Source organism: Mustelus asterias, chromosome 1 (assembly GCF_964213995.1).
Source record: "Mustelus asterias chromosome 1, sMusAst1.hap1.1, whole genome shotgun sequence".
NCBI classification, from domain to species: domain Eukaryota; kingdom Metazoa; phylum Chordata; class Chondrichthyes; order Carcharhiniformes; family Triakidae; genus Mustelus; species Mustelus asterias.
The window spans coordinates 152055510-152074589 of record NC_135801.1 but is presented as its reverse complement, the minus strand read 5'-3'; the positions used below and the strand labels follow the sequence as shown (position 1 = coordinate 152074589).

The 19080-nt window shown below is 40.7% G+C and overlaps 1 protein-coding gene across 1 annotated transcript; it reads right to left on the bottom strand.

The window, feature by feature from the left end:
- sub1a (SUB1 regulator of transcription a) lies at window positions 1-18375 on the bottom strand. Its single transcript, XM_078220656.1, has 5 exons — window positions 18233-18375; window positions 13819-13887; window positions 11845-11958; window positions 3961-4069; window positions 1-1600 (listed from the first exon to the last, which is right to left on the bottom strand). Exons 2-5 carry the CDS (start codon window positions 13885-13887, stop codon window positions 1521-1523), a joined length of 372 nt encoding a protein of 123 aa, XP_078076782.1. The 5' UTR covers window positions 18233-18375; the 3' UTR covers window positions 1-1520.
- Window positions 18376-19080: the final 705 nt, after the last annotated feature.

Sequence of the window (19080 nt, the reverse complement as noted above, 5' to 3'; positions counted from 1 at the left end):
TCAGAACAAGTTGCCGCAACAGCTTTATTTGCTTTACCATATTTCAATACAGATCAGAGAAATATGAACATGGGTGAAATAATACAAAAGCATACTGAAAATAGTCAAAACATGCGGTGTGAAAATATTATATTGGGAATGGTACCTCACAAAAGTAGTGACAAGAGCCCACGTGGTTGTATGACTGACCAGTCATTTTTCAGCTTGAAATTATTCTTAAGTAGCTATCACTTAAAACAGTTGAGCTTAGAGCAAATAGATGAGCGAAGTGTTGAAAAATGCTGGATAATTGACAGCTATGATACATTTTTTAAACTAACTGCTATTCGGTTATCTAAACAAGTTACAGTTCCCTGTATCAGTCCATTAGTTATAACAAAGCCATTAAAGTGTTTACCAGTCCAAGGAGAGCTTAAAAACCCAAAGCTAAACAAATTTATTTGAACCATGGAATCCAACAAATATTTAGGTGAAAGAGAGCTAGTTTTGATTAATTCTGGCAGAGTCAAACACTAAATCATCCCATACTCCCCATCTCCAGAAAAACATTATATATTGGGATTAACAGAAGCTGTGAAAAGCCTCAATATACAGTACACATTTTAAAAAACCAAAGGCAAACAATACTGTAGCACACCACTATTAAATTATCCCTACGGTATTGGGCGACATACAATGAGTTTTCATCCCCTCCCAATCAATCCTGATGACACCAAATCTTATTGAGAGTTGAGTTCCAGATACATAGCTCTTTGGCATTCATTCAAGATGTCATTCTTCACATACAAGTCCAAACAAAGTACATTTGTTTAGCCCTTGGTCAAAAAGTTCCAATCATGGACAGCAACACCGTAAGCTTAACCTAACCCTCAACAGGTTCATTTTCCAGTTGTGGATAGTGAATGACAATCACAAGTGGAAACCCTGACTGATTTTCACCCTTCCTATTCCAGGGCACATGGGCAAATTGTCACGGCCCAACTGCTGTTGTAGCCAAGGTCAGTTCAACTAAGAGAATAAACCATAAATCGACCCTAGGATCCTCTGACCTGTATGGTTTATTGCTACACCGGATGGTGCATTTACCCACAAGGCCACTGGGGAAAGCCAATCTGAAATAGCCGGAAGATTCAACGATTGAATCATACTTAAAAAAGAACGCCTTGGTAGAGCTGCTTGAATTTAAACATGAAATTGTTCTTGAAAGTTTTTGTCTCTACTAGCTGGATAATATAAGCAACAGTCTATAGACATGATATGGCAGTTGCTAAACATCAAATCAGAAAACAAAGATGTAATTTTAACACTAAAAACAAACTCCATACCACTTTTCTAAATAGTGTACCCCTTAGAGAGTTTTTTTAAAAATATGAAAGCTGGGATGTACTGCATATACATAAAACAGTCACATTATGAACATTACAATACAAACAAGCTTAATTTCTTTAGAAAACACAAGTAAATGTTAAAGATGGACAAGGTCAATGACAAAAAGCAGGGTACATCTTTATATGGTCATTCTATAACCTTTTTAATGCATCATCAATGTCAGGAATCATTTCCTTCAGTTGATTCCATTGGTCTGGTAATAAAGAGATTCCTAAATTTGGGTAGAAGGGGGAAAAAAAAACAGCATATCGAATGACAATGGGAATTAAAGCTCACCAACAGTTATAAATAAACATTTTATAGAATTGTTCACTTTTTTTCTCCTCGCAGGTTCAACAAAACCACTCACTCTACAATAACTTGTTATAAGTAGTCATTATTTATCTATGAACAACAATAGGCGTTGCCAGGCTTTTTGAAAAGTACCATACTAGTCAGATTGCATCCTCAAATGAAGTTGAACCTGCCTGCCCGCCACTTCACCCCACCCCCAGGTTGAATAATTATTTGTAATGTTAATAGTTATTTGCAGTATCTATTGGTCAGCACAATTCAACTACTTACTAATCTACTAGGGAGCAGAACTCTCTCGTCTCTTTCCACTCTCCTATGACTTCTACTCCTTTCTCCCAACCATAGGGGAAGGAAACAAGTTGCATTTGGGTAACAGACCATTATAAACAGGTCTTCTACAACGCTCCCTCCTCACTCCAAATGGGCAATTGTTGGAAAAGCTACATCTAACCATTCAAAGAAGCATAAACATGTTCATAAATCAATACAATACACAATGGAAAGTATAGCAACAACAGCCATCAAGAAAACTGACAAGTTAAAATTTCTGTGTATTTCCTTTAAGATTCCCACATTTTTGTTACATCTCAGGAAAGATGACTAAACTCCAAATACAAGGACCATGCTATTTGCAGCTTGCACCGTATGATCAATAAGATCATAATAAATAGGTGATCATGTGGCCCTTTGAGCCTGCCCCACCTTTCAATAAGATCATGGATGGTCAGATTGTGGCCTTAACTCCACTTTCCTATCTGTCCCATAACTCTTGACACCCTTGTAGATGAAAAATCTAACTCACATCTTGAATATATTCAAAGACTCAGCCTCCATTGCTCTCTAGCGAAGAGAATTCTGAAGATCAACAACACTCAAAATAAATTCTTCCTCATCTCCACTCTAAATGGAAGAATCCTTGTGTTTAAACTGTGCACCCTCAGCATCCACCCCATGAAGCCCCCTATGAATCTAACTTCAATAAAATCATTCTTCTAAACTCCAATAAGTATAGGCACAACCTGCTCAACCTTTCCTCAATAGGCAAATTCCTCAATCTCAGTCAACCTTGTGAACCTTCTCTGCACATACATCCCTCCATAAGGGATCAAAATTGCATAGTATTCAAGGCATGTTCTCACCAATGCCCTGTACAGATACAGCAAGACTTCCCTACTTTTATATAAAAAAACACCTCGCAATAAATCAATTTTGAGTGGAGAAGATTCACCAGTATTTATTTATTCAACTTTGGACCGAACTTAAAAATGGTTTGAATAAAACCAAATACACCTTACTTTGGTAACTGATGCCTAGAAGTTAGCAAGTGATTAGCAAAAGAACTTGAGGTGACAAAAGGTTTTTTTGTAAAATGCAGCAAGTGGTTAAAATTTGGAGTGCATGAAATGATAAAGTGGTGGATGGATTCAACAGTTGATGTCCAAAGGGAACTGAAAAAATGCCCACGGGTGAAAAAAATTGTAGGGATATGGGAACAAAATGGAGGAAAACAAGTGACTTGACTGCTCTACGAATGAGCTGAAATAGGAGATCAAATGGTCACTATAGTTATTCTATAACATCTGCGACTTGAAGTTATTTTTTTCTTGAGGAAAGGGAGCCAACATACAGAAATCATAGAATCTCTATGGTGAAGGTGGCCATTCGGCCCATCGACTCTGCACAGACTGCCTTACAGAGTACTTTAACCTACGCCCTCTCCCCGCGATCTCACATATTTACCAAGGGGCAATTTACCATGGTCAATCCACCTAACCCTTGCACCTCTGGACTGTGGGAGGAAACCAGAGCATCCAGAGGAAACCTACACAGACACAGGGAGAATATGCAGTTTGCACAATCACCCAAGGCCGGAACTGAACCCAGGCTCCTGGTGCTGTGAGGCAGCAGTGCTAACCACTTTGTCACCATGAAATGGTTAACTTTAGTACCCTACCCCCTCAACCTCTGGCCCCACACAGGACTCAAAAACACCTTGCGCATGATGTTCATTGAAGAATCCCACTGTTAGCACTTATTAGCATCAACAGACCAGTCCAGAGTGGCAGTGATATCATTCCAGATGTTTTGTCACTAATGCCCTGGGATTTTATATTTCCAAGCACGTAGTGAAGTAAAATATTACTTTTAAAAAAACTCAGCCGCCCATCACTCCGGGTTGACATTTTCTTTCCCCACGAGCCACATCACCCCATAATACTAATTTGCACCCTCAATCTGGTCTTCCCAACATGTATATAATAATCCTAAAATATTTACCTTTCTTTCCAGGCTTCATTTCACCATCTTGGTTCATCCAGTACTCTCTGACATCAATTAGAACTTTGCCTTTGAATTCACGCACACTAACGTATCTCATCTTGCCAATCTGTCAATAAATATTATGAAAGTCCATATTGTTAGCATACTACAAAACTATGTAGTCAATGCATAAGTGACCCATAGGTACAAAATGGATTGGAAGAGATTTAGAAGATTGAGGAAACGGTGCCTTAGCGGTAACGTCATTGGACTAGCAATCCAGGAGCTATGGGGACATGGGTCAAATCCCACCACAGCAGCTGGTGGAAGTTAAATGTAATGAACAAATCTGGAACTGAAAGCTAGTCTCAGCAAAAGTAACCATGAAACTATTGAGTGTCATAAAAACCCATCTGGTTCTTAACGTCCTTTAGGGAAGGAAATCTGCTATGAGTGATTCAATACCCACAGCAATGTGTTTGACTCTTAACTGTCCTCTGCAATGATCTAAGCCACATCATGGGCAATTAGGGATGGGCAATAAATGTTGGCCTTGCCAGTGATGCCCATATTCCATGAAAAAAATAGAAGATTACAATTTGGTTGTAAATAGAGGTCTATCCTGCTCCTGATGCCTTGTATCGGATAGATGAAAACAGTTACACCCAGAACATCTGCTACTTTGATGTTGCAATAAATGTTACAATGCTTTAGAAAAAAGGACAACGTGGGCCCTTACAATAGAGTCTCTATCCTGACAGTATTTGGAGTTTATGGTTTATTCCTCGTCAGTTGTATTTGCAGAAAAATCATCAAAATATCTATCAGTGAAACTATGTTGTTTGGGTTACCTGCTTGTGTGGGTGGATAGCAACATTCACATGTTGCCGTTAATACTCCTGGATTGGTGAACAGGCCTGGGTGAGAGCCCAGAACAATTTTGAAGATTTTGCTCAGGAATTGTCAGTTTATGTCTTGGACAGTCAGTTTTACCTCCTTGCCTGTTCTTTGGATATACAGGACTTAGCCTACATGTGAGCTCAGTCAACATAGGTACAATGGGACATTCATCACCAATTACTAGCAGGCATATTCAGAATAAAGATCAAACATGATTATATTAAAAGTATAACATATCATTCATATTGTCATGAGACAGGTTAGTTTTACCCTACTGATGGATACTATTCATACTGACTGATTTGACCGTTAAAATACCATAAAGTGAAATTGTGTGGCACAGAAAGAGGCCATTCAACCCATCAAGTCTTTGTCATCTCTTTGCAGAGCAATCTGCTTAATCCCACGCCTTCACTCATTCCCTGCAAGTTTGTTTCCTACAAGGACCCATTCGATTTCCTTTTGAAACCATTGTTTCTGCTTCTAACACCCTCATGGCCAATGAGTTCCAGGTTATCCTTCAAAAGTGATTTTGTTTCATTGTAGTCGTTTGGTGATTATTGTTCTTTTGTTTGTCGATCCCAACGTGATCAGAACAAAAAATTAAATTAATGCCAATTCCCTAATTAACATAGTGAAAATAATCTGTACAATATTAGCAATATTCACCTTCACATGAAATTCCTTGTCCAAATAAAGTAATTTCAAAACTTTATTAATATTGCAAAGCAAAATTCAAACCATTCATCAAGGATTTTTTCCATGTTAGAGATGCATTCAGCGCACTCAACAAACTTTCAACTCACTGCTTCACTTACAGTAATGATTTCTACTCCACTTACCATAAAAGTTTTAATAATCATAGGCATTAACAAACTATTTACAATGCTATGACAGTTACTTTTTGTTTATTTTTCCATTTAAAAAAAACTGAAGAATATTCAAGTTTTGTTTCTATTTTGTCTACCGTAGCCAGTTGATTTGCCAGGATATATGGAGGTAAAATTAACTATTATTCTTTATTCATCAAATAAGGTCAGGCTTCAGGAAGAGAATATTCTACTCCAGTCGGCTCAAATCATTCATTTTCAAAATAATGGCTAATGACAGAAAATAAATTCCTCCATCATTTGTCTGGGGCAGCATTTATTGCCCATCCCTGAGGATATTTAAGCATCAACTACCTTGCTGTGGGTCTGGAGTCACATGTAAAGCATTACCCTGGGTGTCTGGATTACTGGTCTAGTGACAATACAACTACGCCACTGCCTTCCCTAAAGCACTCAAAAGAGAAAAAAACCAATATTTGAAAATAAATAATATGCAAAGTTATGGGGAGAAGTCGGGAGAATGGAACTAGATTCAGATTTAGTGCAGACACATTGGGCCGAATGGCCTCCTTCTGCAATGTAACAATTATGACTGTGATGTTTGAAAATTTCTTTCTATATTTGTGCAAGTCGAGAGTTAGCAGTCTAACCTTTCACTTACTGAAAAGACAAGGAGGACAACGGTCTTCACCAGCAAGCCAATGTAGTTACGCATAACATAGGTCAAATCAACACCTCCAAAAACAATTTCTTCATTGGGGTTGTTCAAAACCATTTAAATGTACTAAAATGTTCAAATGGATATTTAGATCTGCTGGTGCTTTTATGATTAGAGATTGTGCCGACACCTACCTTCCAATGTCCAAGGCACACCAAACTGACTTCGAACTATATAATTGTACTATAATGGACATGAAGGAACTAAGCACATTCATAGATCTAGTAACACATTGGATTGATTGAAAACAGCAAACACACATTGCATCAATAGTGCAGGAAACACTAGATTCAATTGGTATGGATGAGTCACAACTGTACCAATTCAGTTACTTAAATATGCAAATAGCAATCCTCATGGGTATTTGGTCAAATTAGTTACTATCTTGGTTATCAATACACAAAAACCAACAGTCAACTACCGTTCTTAGAAGTTATTTGATCAGGTTAGCCAACCCTCTCTCACAATGATTCCTAAACTTAAAAAAAGCATTCAGTCAATATTGGATAATCAAGTAAATATGGGACTCTGGATTTTAAAACCACAGAAGTTATGCCATAAAATAAGGCCATTGTGTCCGTGTTGACCTGCCTTCTTGAACAGCTACAGTCCCTAAGATAGGTACACCCAAGGTAGGAAGGGAATTCTAGGATTTTGATCCAGCAACAGTGAAGGAACAGTGGTAATTTCCAAGTCAGTATGGTGAGTGACTTGGAGGAAACCTCCAAGTGGTGGTGTTCCCAGGCATCTGCTGCTCTTGTCCTTCTAGATGGTAGTGGTCAGGTTTGGAAGTGATGCCGAAAAAAACTTGAGTTCCATTACTCGCCTGACTTGGTGGCACAGTGGTTAGCACTGTTGCCTCACAGTGCCAGAGACCCAGGTTCAATTCCTGACTTGGGTCACTGTCTGTACGGACTCTGCACAATCTCCCCATGTCTGCGTGGGTTTCCTCCGGGTGCTCCAGTTTCCTCCCAGTCAAAAAGACATGCTTGTTAGGTGCACTGGCCATGCTAAATTCGCCTTTAGTGTACCCGAACAGGTGTCGGAGTGTGGCGATTAGAGGATTTTCACAGTAACTTCACTGCAGTGTTAATGTAGGCCTACTTGTGACACTAATAAAATAAACTTTAAACTTGTGCCTTATAATGGCGGACAGGTTTTGGGGAATCAGGTGAGTTACTCGCCACAGGATTCCTAGCATTTGATCTGCAGTGGTTAGCACTGCTGCTTCCCAGCTCAGGTCACTGTCTGTGTGGAGTTTGCACATTCTCCTCGAGTCTGCGTGGGTTTCCTCCGGGTGCTCCGGTTTCCTCCACAGTCCAAAGATGTGCGAGTTAGGTTGATTGGCCAGGTTAAAAATTGCCCCTTAGAGTCCTGAGATGTGTAGGTTAGAGGGATTAGCGGGTAAATATGTGGGGGTAGGGCCTGGGTGGGATTGTGGTCAGTGCAGACTCGATGGGCCGAATGGCCTCCTTCTGCACTGTAGGGTTTCTATGATGCTCTGGTAGCCACTTCCTGAGATGGTTCGATCGAGATAATCAAAAGGGAATTGGATTGCTATCTGAAAAGAATGAATGAGCAAGGTTACAGGGATAAGACAGGGAAGTGGGACAAGAAAAAATGCTCCTTCAGAGCCAGTGCAGACTCGATGGGCTGAATGATTTTTGTACTGTGAAGTTTCCTCTGCACTCTCTTCAGAGCAATTATGTTCTTCCGATAATGTAGTGACCAGAACTGTACAAAAAATTCCAACTGTGGCCTAACCAGCTTTTTATACAATTCTAGCATTACATCCCGCTTTTGTATTCAATTCCTCATCCAATAAGGAAATGTCTTCATATGCTTCCTTTACCATCTTATCCAATTGTTCTGCCATTTTCAGGGACCAACGGGTCTGTCACTTCCTCTACCCCGCTGCATATCCTCCTGTTTACAGTGTATTCTCTAGCTTTGTTTTCCCTCCCCAAATGCATCACCTCACCTTTTCCAGATTGAATTCCATTTGCTTGTCTACCATCCAAATCATTAATATCATTCTGGAGACAACAGCTATCTTCTTCATTTTCAACTACACAGCCATTTTTGTCTCATCTGCAAGTTTCCCCAATCATGCCTCCCACATTAAGCCCATTATTTATATGTACAGCAAACAACCCAACACTGAGCCCTGGAAACTGCTTTCAAGAACAACGAATAAAGAAAATTACAGCACAGGAACAGGCCCTTCAGCCCTCCAAGCCTGCACCGACCATGCTGCCCAACTGAACTAAAACTCATGACCCTTCTGGGGACCATATCCCTTTATTCCCATCCTATTCATGTATTTGTTCAGATCTTCCTTAAAACTCACTATGGTATCTGCTTCCACTACCTCCCCCAGCAGCGAGTTCCAGGCACCCACCACCCTCTGTGTAAAAAAACTTACCTCGTACATCTCCTTTAAACTTTGCCCCTCGCACCTTGAACCTATGCCGCTGAGTAATTGACTCTTCCACCCTGGGAAAATGCTTCTGACTATCCACTCTGTCCATGCCTCTCATAATCTTGTAGACTTCTAGCAGGTCGCCCCTCAATCTCCGTCGTTCCAGTGAAAGCAAGCTAAGTTTCTCCAACCTCTCCTCATAGCTGATGCCCTCCATACCAGGCAAAATCCTGGTAAATCTTTTCTGTACCCTCTCCAAAGCCTCCATATCCTTCTGGTAGTGTGGCGAACAGAATTGAACACTATATTCCAAGTGCGGCCTAACTAAGGTTCTATAAAGCTGCAACATGACTTGCCAATTTTTAAACTCAATGTCCCGGCTGATGAAGGCAAGCATGCCGTATGCCTTCTTGACTATCTTCTCCACCTGCGTTGCCACTTTCAGTGACCTGTGTACCTGTACACCCAGATCCCTCTGCCTATCTATACTCTTAAGGGTTCGGCCATTTATTGTAAAATTCCTATCTGCATTAGAACTTGCAAAATGCGTTACCTCACATTTGTCAACTCTTTATTTTCTGTCACTGAGCCAATTTTGGATCCAACTTGTCACTTTTCCCTGTAACCTATAGGATTTCAACTTTTCCAACCAGTCTCCCATATGGGAATTTGTCAAATGTCTTGATAAAATCCATGTAGTCAACATCCATTACATTACCTTCATCAATCCTCCTTGTTACTTTCCATGCTGACTATCTCTAATAAATCCATACCTTTTCAAGTGACAGTTTATCCAAACTGTCAGAATTGATAATTCACCCACTGCTGAACTCACTGACCAGCCTATAATATTCTGGCCTATTCCTCGCATGCTGTTTAAATAATGGTACAACATTCGCAGACCTCCAAGCTTCTGGCACCTTGCCTGTATCTAGCAAGAATTTGAAAATGATCCTCAGAACATCTGCTATTTCCTCCTGGTTTCTTTTATCACATGGGATACAATCCATTCAGCCCTGGTGATTTACCCATCTTCAAGGATGTCAGTCCCTCCAGTACACCTCTCTCATAATGCTTATTATATCAAATATTTCATCCCCCTCTTTAACTAGAACATCTGCATCATTCCACTCCTTGAAGAAAGGACAAAACACTCATTAAGAACTCTGCCCACGTCTTCTACATCAACGCACAAGTTACCATGTACATCTTCGTTTGCTCTTAATGTACACCTAAAGCATCTTTGGTTTTCTTTGATTTTACCTGCCAATATTTTTCATATCCTCCTTTTGCCTTCATAATTTCCTTTTCTCACTTCATCTTATGGGCTTCCTATATTCCTCCAGGCTTTCTACAGTATTTTATGACTGTCCTTATTTTTTGCTTTATCTTACCCTGCACATTTCTGGGTAACTAGCCAACTCTATTTGGTGGTCCTACCCCTTTTCTTTGTGGAGACATGCCTACACTGTGCCCACAGAATGTCATTTTTGAATGCCTCCCATTGATCTAACACTGTTTTCCCTTCTAGTAATTGTATCCAGTCAACTTAGTTCACCTCTCAGCTTTGTAAACTTTGTCTTTCCCCAATTTAGAACTTTTACTGCTGCTCCATCTTTATTCTTTTCCATAACGATGTTGAATCTAACTATATTATGGTCACTATCTCCAAAAGGTACCCACCCCCCCACCGTTACTTCATCCACTTGCCCAGCTTCATTTCCGAGGACTAAAGCTAGAATTGCAACCCCTCTCATTGTGCTTGTTATGCACCTGCTAAAAATGTTCTCTTGAACACAGTTCAAGAATTTTGCGACCTGTGTCCTTCACACTGTTCGTATCCCAACTGATATTAGGGTAGTTGAAGTCTCCAACTATTACTGCTCTTCTAACTCGTTTCCGCTAGTTGGGGTTCTATAGCAAACAGCTAGTAATGTGGCTGCACACTTTTTTTTACTTCTGAGCTTAACTCATGTAGCTTCATTTGATTTTTTTTGGTAGTATGTCATCCCTCCTCACAGCTGCAATTAATTAATCAGTAAAGCTATACCCCCATAAATTTACCCCCCTCTGTATCCTGCCTGAAAACTCCACAGCCAAGGTGTTGAGTGCCATTTTTGCTCCTCCGAGCCAAATTTGCATTAAAGCAATACCATGTTGCCACATGTTTATGCCCTCAGCTCATCGGCTTTGTTATACCCTTGCATTTATATATATATCTATATTTGTATATATATATATATATAATATATATATATACACACTTTTTAAACACTGCAAATTCCTTCCTAACTTTCTAACCTGTGCTCCTTCTGTCTTTCAGAGTCACTCACTAATTTTCTATCTCGCATTCCCTGCTCTGAATTTGCCGTCAGGTTTCTATCCACCTGCCAATCTAGTTTAAACCCTCCCCAACAACATTAACAGATCTCCCTGTGAGGATATTTACGTCAGTCCTGTTCAGGTGTAGACCATCCTGCTTGTACAGATCCCATCTTCCCCAGAACCTGTCCCAATGCTTCAGAAATCTGATGCCTTGCAGCTTACATGAGCTTTCTAGTCATGCGTTCATTCACTCAATTGTCCTCTATGTTCAGTAGCACTTAGGACTGGGAGTAATTCTGAGATGAAAAGGTCCTGATTTTCAATCTCCTTCCTAACTTGACAGAAGATGACCTGGATAAGACCATTCTTCAAATTGAGTACACTGTCAGATCCAGATCTTTGTTACATCATAGCAGTGTCCCAAAGATGACTGTTGGCCAACTTCTGGGCAGTCACCTCAATTAGCTCCCGCAGCCATGGGAAATACTCCCTCTCCTTCCCGATCCGCTGTGAATCAAAACATCAAGCATATACACCATACAACATGATGCCACTTGACAGAATTCATTTTCTAGGTCTCTTTAAAACCAAAAGTCAGTCTCTAACAAACCAGTATTTATCGTGAACAACATAAATTTTCAAAAAAGCGAGCATAATTGAAGTCATACACTTCAATCATGAATAATGCTGCGACTGAACCAATATACCTGAAATAGGTTATCATCTTTGTCACTCTTAGTGCATTTTGCACCCCCAGAACTTTCTCCACTCTTTTGCTTTTTTGCTGGTTTCTCTACTGGAGCTGACTTCTTTCTCTTAGCCTGTAAAACAAACCAAGGAATTTATTACAGAAATTAACCCTTCAATAAATGAAATGGAAGAGAGGGGAAGAGATCAGAATACAAAAGTAGTACTTATCTTGTTACCAAGTTTTCTATTTTGGGTTCACTTTGAAGGATTAATCAAATTCTATCAGCCGATTATAAAATAGTATTTACTGCATTAATTCAAGTCTTTGCTACTTTTGTTTTCAATCACTGTTAGTACTAAAATTCCAGATTGAACCAGAATTACTTTTTCAATTCTTACCAAAATAACTATTGACCTACAATCGCAGATCACTCTGACTTCTGAATAAAGTACAGCTAAATTGGCAATTGTACAAAGTGAATGTAGGTCAGATGATTAATAAACATCTAAATTTTGGAGACAGAAATTAACTAGAACTGGTTTATATACACAGCATTATCATATCCATTGATACTTGCACTATATCGAATCATATGCATAATGCATACATAGAAAAAAACTTCTACTACTCCTGTTACCCCATATTCAATAGGCTACTCTGTATTCAACCTTAACCCTACCACCTCCATCAGGAATAAATAAAATGGGATGCATTTTAAGTCGTGTTACAAAATATACCCTCATCTGCATTATTTGGCAACTGTTTCAAATGGTGCTAAAGTCATGCAGAATGCACATTAACCAGAAGTACAGACCACGACTAGATGAGGGGATTAAAAAATATGGACCCTAATCTTTCAGTAATAATGGCAAAACTGTGAGCGGTCACTGTAAATACTCCTCCGAAACTATCAGCAACATCTGGAGTCTGCAACCATTTCAGAGTCATAGAGGTTTACAGCATGGAAACAGGCCCTTCGGCCCAACTTGTCCGTGCCGCCCTTTTTTTTTAAACCCCTAAGCTAATCCCAATTGCCCAATTTGACCCATATCCCTCTATACCCATTTTACCCACGTAACTGTCTTTTTGAAAGACAAAATTGTACCCGCCTCTACAACCATCTCTGGCAGCTTGTTCCAGACACTCACCACCCTGTGTGGAAAAAGAAATTGCCCCTCTGGACACTTCTGTATCTCTCCCCTCACCTTAAACCTATGCCCTCTAGTTTTAGACTTCCCTACCTTTGGGAAAAGATATTGACTATCTAGCTGATCTGTGCCCCTCATTATTTTATAGACCTCTATAAGATCACCCCTCGGCCTTCTACGCTCCAGAGAAAAAAGTCCCAATCTCAAAAAAGTCTCAATCATTGGTTGCTATCATGCTTGGTGACACTGTTGCTGGATGCTAGAGATTCCATTGACTTGGTCGCAGATCCAAATTGATGTCAGGAAAAGGGAAATTCATGCCACAGGAGTAGCTGGGTTATGGTCAGCAGCTTTCCTTAAGGTCAGCAGTGAGCATCATGGAACATGAAAATTTGCTGACGGCCAGGAGGAAGATAGACAACTTTTTGATCACCCCTCCAGAGCCCCATGATAAATCAACTGTTTGACAAACTTCATTTGCAGATGTCAGTCTGGAGGCAAGAATTGTTTTCAAACTTAGTACATCAGTGAAGAAATTGTAATAGGAACATTTTACTCAATAGAAAAGATCTGTTTTGAATTGAAATTATCTCACCTATATTCAGTGTCAACATTTAATGGCTTAGCAGCGCTGGCATTTTAAATTCAAAAGATAGCCCAACATCATTTTGTGAAGTATATTTGAGCCTGTCTGCTTTATAATCATACTGAAATCAAAAACTGAGAATCTTTCTTCTGTGAAGTAATTTAGGTGTTTTTAATGTTAATAACCTCAAATCAGCGCTATTAAGACCACACAGATATGCTTTTAAAATAACATTCAACAGTATATTTTGCCTTACCTTTTGGTCAACCTCACTATCCGATTCGCTATCTGAGCTTGTAGAAACAACTTCCCTTGACTTAGGCATCTAGGGATATTTTTAAAAAAAAGCTATTTTAAATCACATTCCCAAGAGATCTGAAGGAAAGATTCATTAACACGAGAAAAATACAAAACCCTTGCATATATTACAAGACATTTGATAGAGACGAGTCTATTTTCAGTTTCATGTCCAAATAAAGCAGCACAAAACTGTCATACATACAGGAGTGTGTTTAAGACAACACACATTCTTCTCCACACCAATTTGCCTTCAAAAATATCTAACATTTATACAGTACATTTAATATAAAAAATTAGTAGAGACTTAATCCAAAACCCTTCGGTCAAAAAAGACAGATGTTAAGGAATCCTTCAGTTGTTTCAATTTGCCATCTCCATTCTTGAATGTTGCCTCTCTCAGGAGATTGCACTGAACATTCTCAGCCTGTGTCGAAAGGTTGGGCGAGACAGTCTCAAATGTTTAACTCAAGTAATTGGACATGGAGTGGCAATTTAAGGAAGTTATGGCCCAACATAGAGAAAATGCATCAACTATAAAAAAAATGAAGGACAGGAAAATGAAGCTTGTTCCATTCTTGGTGCAATAATGCCTGATCACACCTGCGGGAGAATTTTTTTTCCAGTCAATGACACAGGCTCATTCCTCATCATCTTTAGATCTGACCGTAGAATTTTTTCCCTAATCCAAAGTTCTAACACTTGTACAAATTTTTACATTATCTGTGAACCTTCAGATAGCTTCTCCAAAGATTTAATCCAGATAGTTAATAGATTATGAAAGGCAACAGACCAACATCAATCCCTGTCAGAGTCTGCTAGTAACCTGTCTCCACAAAATCGTGACCACTAATCATAACTATTAGCCTATCAGAATGCAAAAATACCCTTTTTCAGCCCAAGATCTGCTTAGTAATCCCATAGAACTCTATCAAATAGAATACAATGTGGCACATTGGCTGATTCAGGTGTTTTAATAACTTGTGCAGTGTGTGGCTGCCCCTTTACCCAGAGGAATACAATAGGAGCAGAATGTGACTATTTGGACTCTCGAGCCTGCTCTAACATTCAATATGCTAAACAGATATTCTGACTTTATTCCATTTTCCTGCCTGCTCACCATCTCCCTTAATTTCCTAACAGATCTCAACAATGGAACATCCACAGCCCTCTGGGGCAGACAATTCCAAAGATTCACAACCCTTTGGGAGTGAAAAATAATTCTCAGTCCTAAATAATTAATCACATCCTGAGACTGTGCCCCTTTGTTCTAGATTTCTCGGCCAGGTGAAAAAACCCTTAGTATCTACCCCATCAAGTCCCTTCAGAACATTGTATGCATCAATAAGATCACTTCTCATTCTTCTAAACTTCAGAGTTTGGTCCAATTTACACAGCCTGTCATCATAGGAGAACCTCCTCATTCTAGAAACCAATATAGTGAGTTTTCACAGTATTGCTTGCAAGGCAAATGCATCCTTCCTCAGATACAGAAACCAAAATTGCTCACAGGACTCGTGGTGTGATCACATTAAAGCCCTAAAAAAAATCAAGACATCTATTTTTGTACTCCAATCTCCTTGTGATAAAGGCCAACATGCTCTTTGTCTTCCTATTAACTTGCTGTATCTGCAGGTTGCATTTCCTTTACCAGTACACCCAAGTCTCACTGAACATTAACATTTAAATTTCACACCTTTTCAAAAATATTCTGCTTTTCTATTCTTACTACCAAAATGAATATCACAATTTCTCACATTATACTCCATTTGCTACTTCATTGCCAACTTATTTAAAACAGTGCGTATCTCTTTGCTTAATTTACATTGCTAACAATTCAGTATTAGCTGGCAAACTTAAGGTACATTACTTTCTTTCTGTGTCATGAATATTGAATGCAAGTAACTAGAGCCCCAGCACTAATCCTTGCAGTGCACCACTCATTAAAACCTGACATCTCAAACTGTTGCATATTTGCACAAGGGCCCATGAATAAGTGACCAGATAAATCATTTTTCTGGCTGCTGAAAAGGAATGCTGACCAGGATGTCAAAAGAACACCCCACTCTCCTTTGAACAACATTGCAGGATCTTTTCTGTCTATCCCAATGTACAGTTTGAGCCACAGTTTTAACATTTCACACAAAAGGAACTTTATAGTTCAACAATTCCCTCAGTACTGCACTGAGGTGTTTACCCAAGGCTGATGCAGCCACTGGGCAAGTAGGCAGTCACCTCATGCAAATTGGGGGGAGCGGGGCGGCTGGTGGCAGCATAAACTGAATGAGCTGTTCATGAAACTACATAAGTAATCTAACTAACTTCAAAAGTGGAAATGAAGGGACCAGATCTACTGATGAGTATCCACATATAGTAAAGTCCAACAGCTTCTTCCTGATCCACTCACCTGATGAAGCAGCAGCGCTCAGAAAGCTCATGATTCCAAATAAAAAGTTAAAGTTTATTTATTCGTCACAAGTATCGTAACAATGAAGTTACTGTGAAAATCCCCTAGTCGCCACATTCCGATGCCTGTTCGGGTACACTGAGGAAGAATTTAGCATGGCCAATGTACCTAACCAGCACATCTTTGGACTGTGGGAGGAAACCAAATCACCGGGAAACCCATGCAGACACGGGGAGAACATGCAGACTCCACACAGACAGTGACCCAAGCCAGGAATCAAACCCAGATCCCTGCCCTGGCACTGTGAAGAAACAGTGCTCAGCACTGTGCCACCCTGTTGGACTTTAACCTGGTGTTGCGAGAGTTCTTACTGTGCCCACCCCAGTCCAACGCTGCATCTTTACATCACGGTATCCACATATAGATTTCCATGTATTCCCATTGTAGCCTTTCCCAAAATGTTTATAATTCAGTTTATACAAGTTTTACAAATTTGTACAGTTACATTATCTCAAAACTGCGATCTAATTCATATCAAAGCACATCATTGCATCTAGTTCACTTGATGGCGGTTTAGTCCACACGATCAGAATTATTGATTGCATAAGTTGCACATAAAATCATCCAGCTGGAGGAACACAGTATTCCATCATGTGAACCATATTACACATTATAATGTACATTTCTTCCAGTCCTTGGAATGTGCAGAACAATGAGAAGTGATATGCACAATCAGTATCATATTCTCCTTTTTCGTGTAAAAGCCTGTAATTGTAAATGCAGAATATTTTTGTTATTCAATACTGATGACCGACATTCATTTTCCGAAATCATAGAATCATAGAAACCCTACAGTGCAGAAGGAGGCCATTCGGCCCATCGAGTCTGCACCGACCACAATCCCACCCAGGCCCTATCCCCACATATTTTACCCACTAATCCCTCTAACCTACGCATCCCAGGACTCTAAGGGGCAATTTTTTTTAACCTGGCCAATCAACCTAACCAGCACATCTTTGGACTGTGGGAGGAAACCGGAGCACCCGGAGGAAACCCACGCAGACACGAGAAGTTAATGAGCAAGGCTCGGGGGCACCCAATACTCTTACACTTGCCCTGATTAGCCTGCACCATGTGCGCAAATTCCTGATGGGGCTGGTCCTCCCTCCCTTTCCCTCTCCGACGCCAGCGTGAGGAGGCGGCAAGGACAGGAAGGAGCTCGCTCACATGGCTCAGTCTTAACACAGCGAGACAGGGAAACCCGTGTGACTGGATTCACTCTGGGGGCAATCGAACCACTGCTGGGCAACGCAAGGCTTTTTTTGTGTGTGTGTGTGTATTGCAAACGACTGGCAGGGAAGCATTTTTTTTTATAAAAACCCTCTCCAAAACCTCATGACAGAATCGTTTGGCAATTTGAAAGTCTAGGTCTCCAAAACATCAGTGTGAATTTTTTATAATTATTTGTTTTAAAAGAAGCTTGGTGGCTGATTAACCAGTCAATCATTTGTAGAGAGTGAATGTAATATGGTTTTTTTTAAAAGTGATTTGTGATATAAAGAGTAGCAATCCGGTGTATAGTTCCCCGGCCTGCGTGGGGGAGCGTGGAGAGGTTGCTGCCATGCTGTGTGCTCCACTCTGGCTGCGGCTCCCATTTTATTTGCAGCCCAGAGGGACACAACGCACTTGGTGCAGCAGGAGGAGGAAGTCTGGCCCCCTGCCGCCCTCTGATTGGCGGATCCACCCAGCAACCCGCCCCGGCCGCCCTCTGATTGGCGGATCCACCCAGCAACCCGCTCGGCCGGCCATTAAAAGGGAGCGCCGGCTTCCTCCCCGAGGCCAACAAATAAAAGATTCTTTTTTTTCAAAAAATGGATTGAATTCCAACACGGAGGAGGGGGGGATAATAAGAGGAAAAAGATAAAAACCGAGCCTCCTGCCCGATCTGAATGCTAGAAATACCTACATTGACAGAGTATGGTGCGCGCTGCTGCCTCACTGCTCCCTCGCTCTCAGCTTCTCTCCTCCCGATTCTTCCCCAACCGACACTGCTCGCGCTCTCTCTCGGGCTGCTGGGTACGCGTCACTTCCGCTGCTCGCCCCTGGAATGCTGGGAGTTGGAGTCCACAACCCACGTGTCTCCTGGAAGACAAAGGATGTCATTGTGGCCTGATCCTTCACTCACTTTCCAAGGCCGCAAAGCACACTTGACTGGTTTTTGGGTTAGCACAAGTCAACCATTAAGGGGGAAACTAGGGCGGCACGGTAGCACAGTGGTTAGCACTGCTGCTTCACAGCTCCGGGGACCCTGGGTTCGATTCCCGGCTTGGGTCACTGTCTGTGTGGAGTTTGCACATTATGCCCGTGTCTGCGTGGATTTCGTCTGGGTGCTCCGGTTTCCTCCCACAGTCCAAAGATATGCGGGTTAGGTTGATTGGCCATGCTAAAAATTGCCACTTAGAGTCCTGAGATGCGTAGGTTAGAGTGATTAGTGGGTAAATATGTAGGGGTATGGGTGTAGGGCCTGGTGGGATTGTGGTCGGTGCAGACTCGATGGGCCAAATGGCCTCTTTCTGCGCTGTAGGGTTTCTATGAATTAAGCAGTATTTACCATGCATTTACCATGAACTACCACAGCAAATGGTAAAGGTGTATAAAATAATGAGGGGCATAGATCAACTAGATAGTCAACATCTTTTCCCAAAGTTAGGGGAGTCTAAAACTAGAGGGCATAGGTTTAAGGTGAGAGGGGAAAGATACAAAAGGGTCCAGAGGGGTATTTTTTCACACAAGGTGATGAGTGTCTGGAATGAG

Coding starts and splice junctions, on each gene's coding strand:
- sub1a (XM_078220656.1), bottom strand. CDS start 13,887: ATGCCTAAGTCAAGGGAAGTTGTTTCTACAAGCTCAGATAGCGAATCG. Junction 11,959..13,818: donor ATAGTGAGGTTGACCAAAAG/GTAAGGCAAAAT, acceptor TTTGTTTTACAG/GCTAAGAGAAAGAAGTCAGC. Junction 4,070..11,844: donor AAGATGATAACCTATTTCAG/GTATATTGGTTC, acceptor ATTTATTGACAG/ATTGGCAAGATGAGATACGT.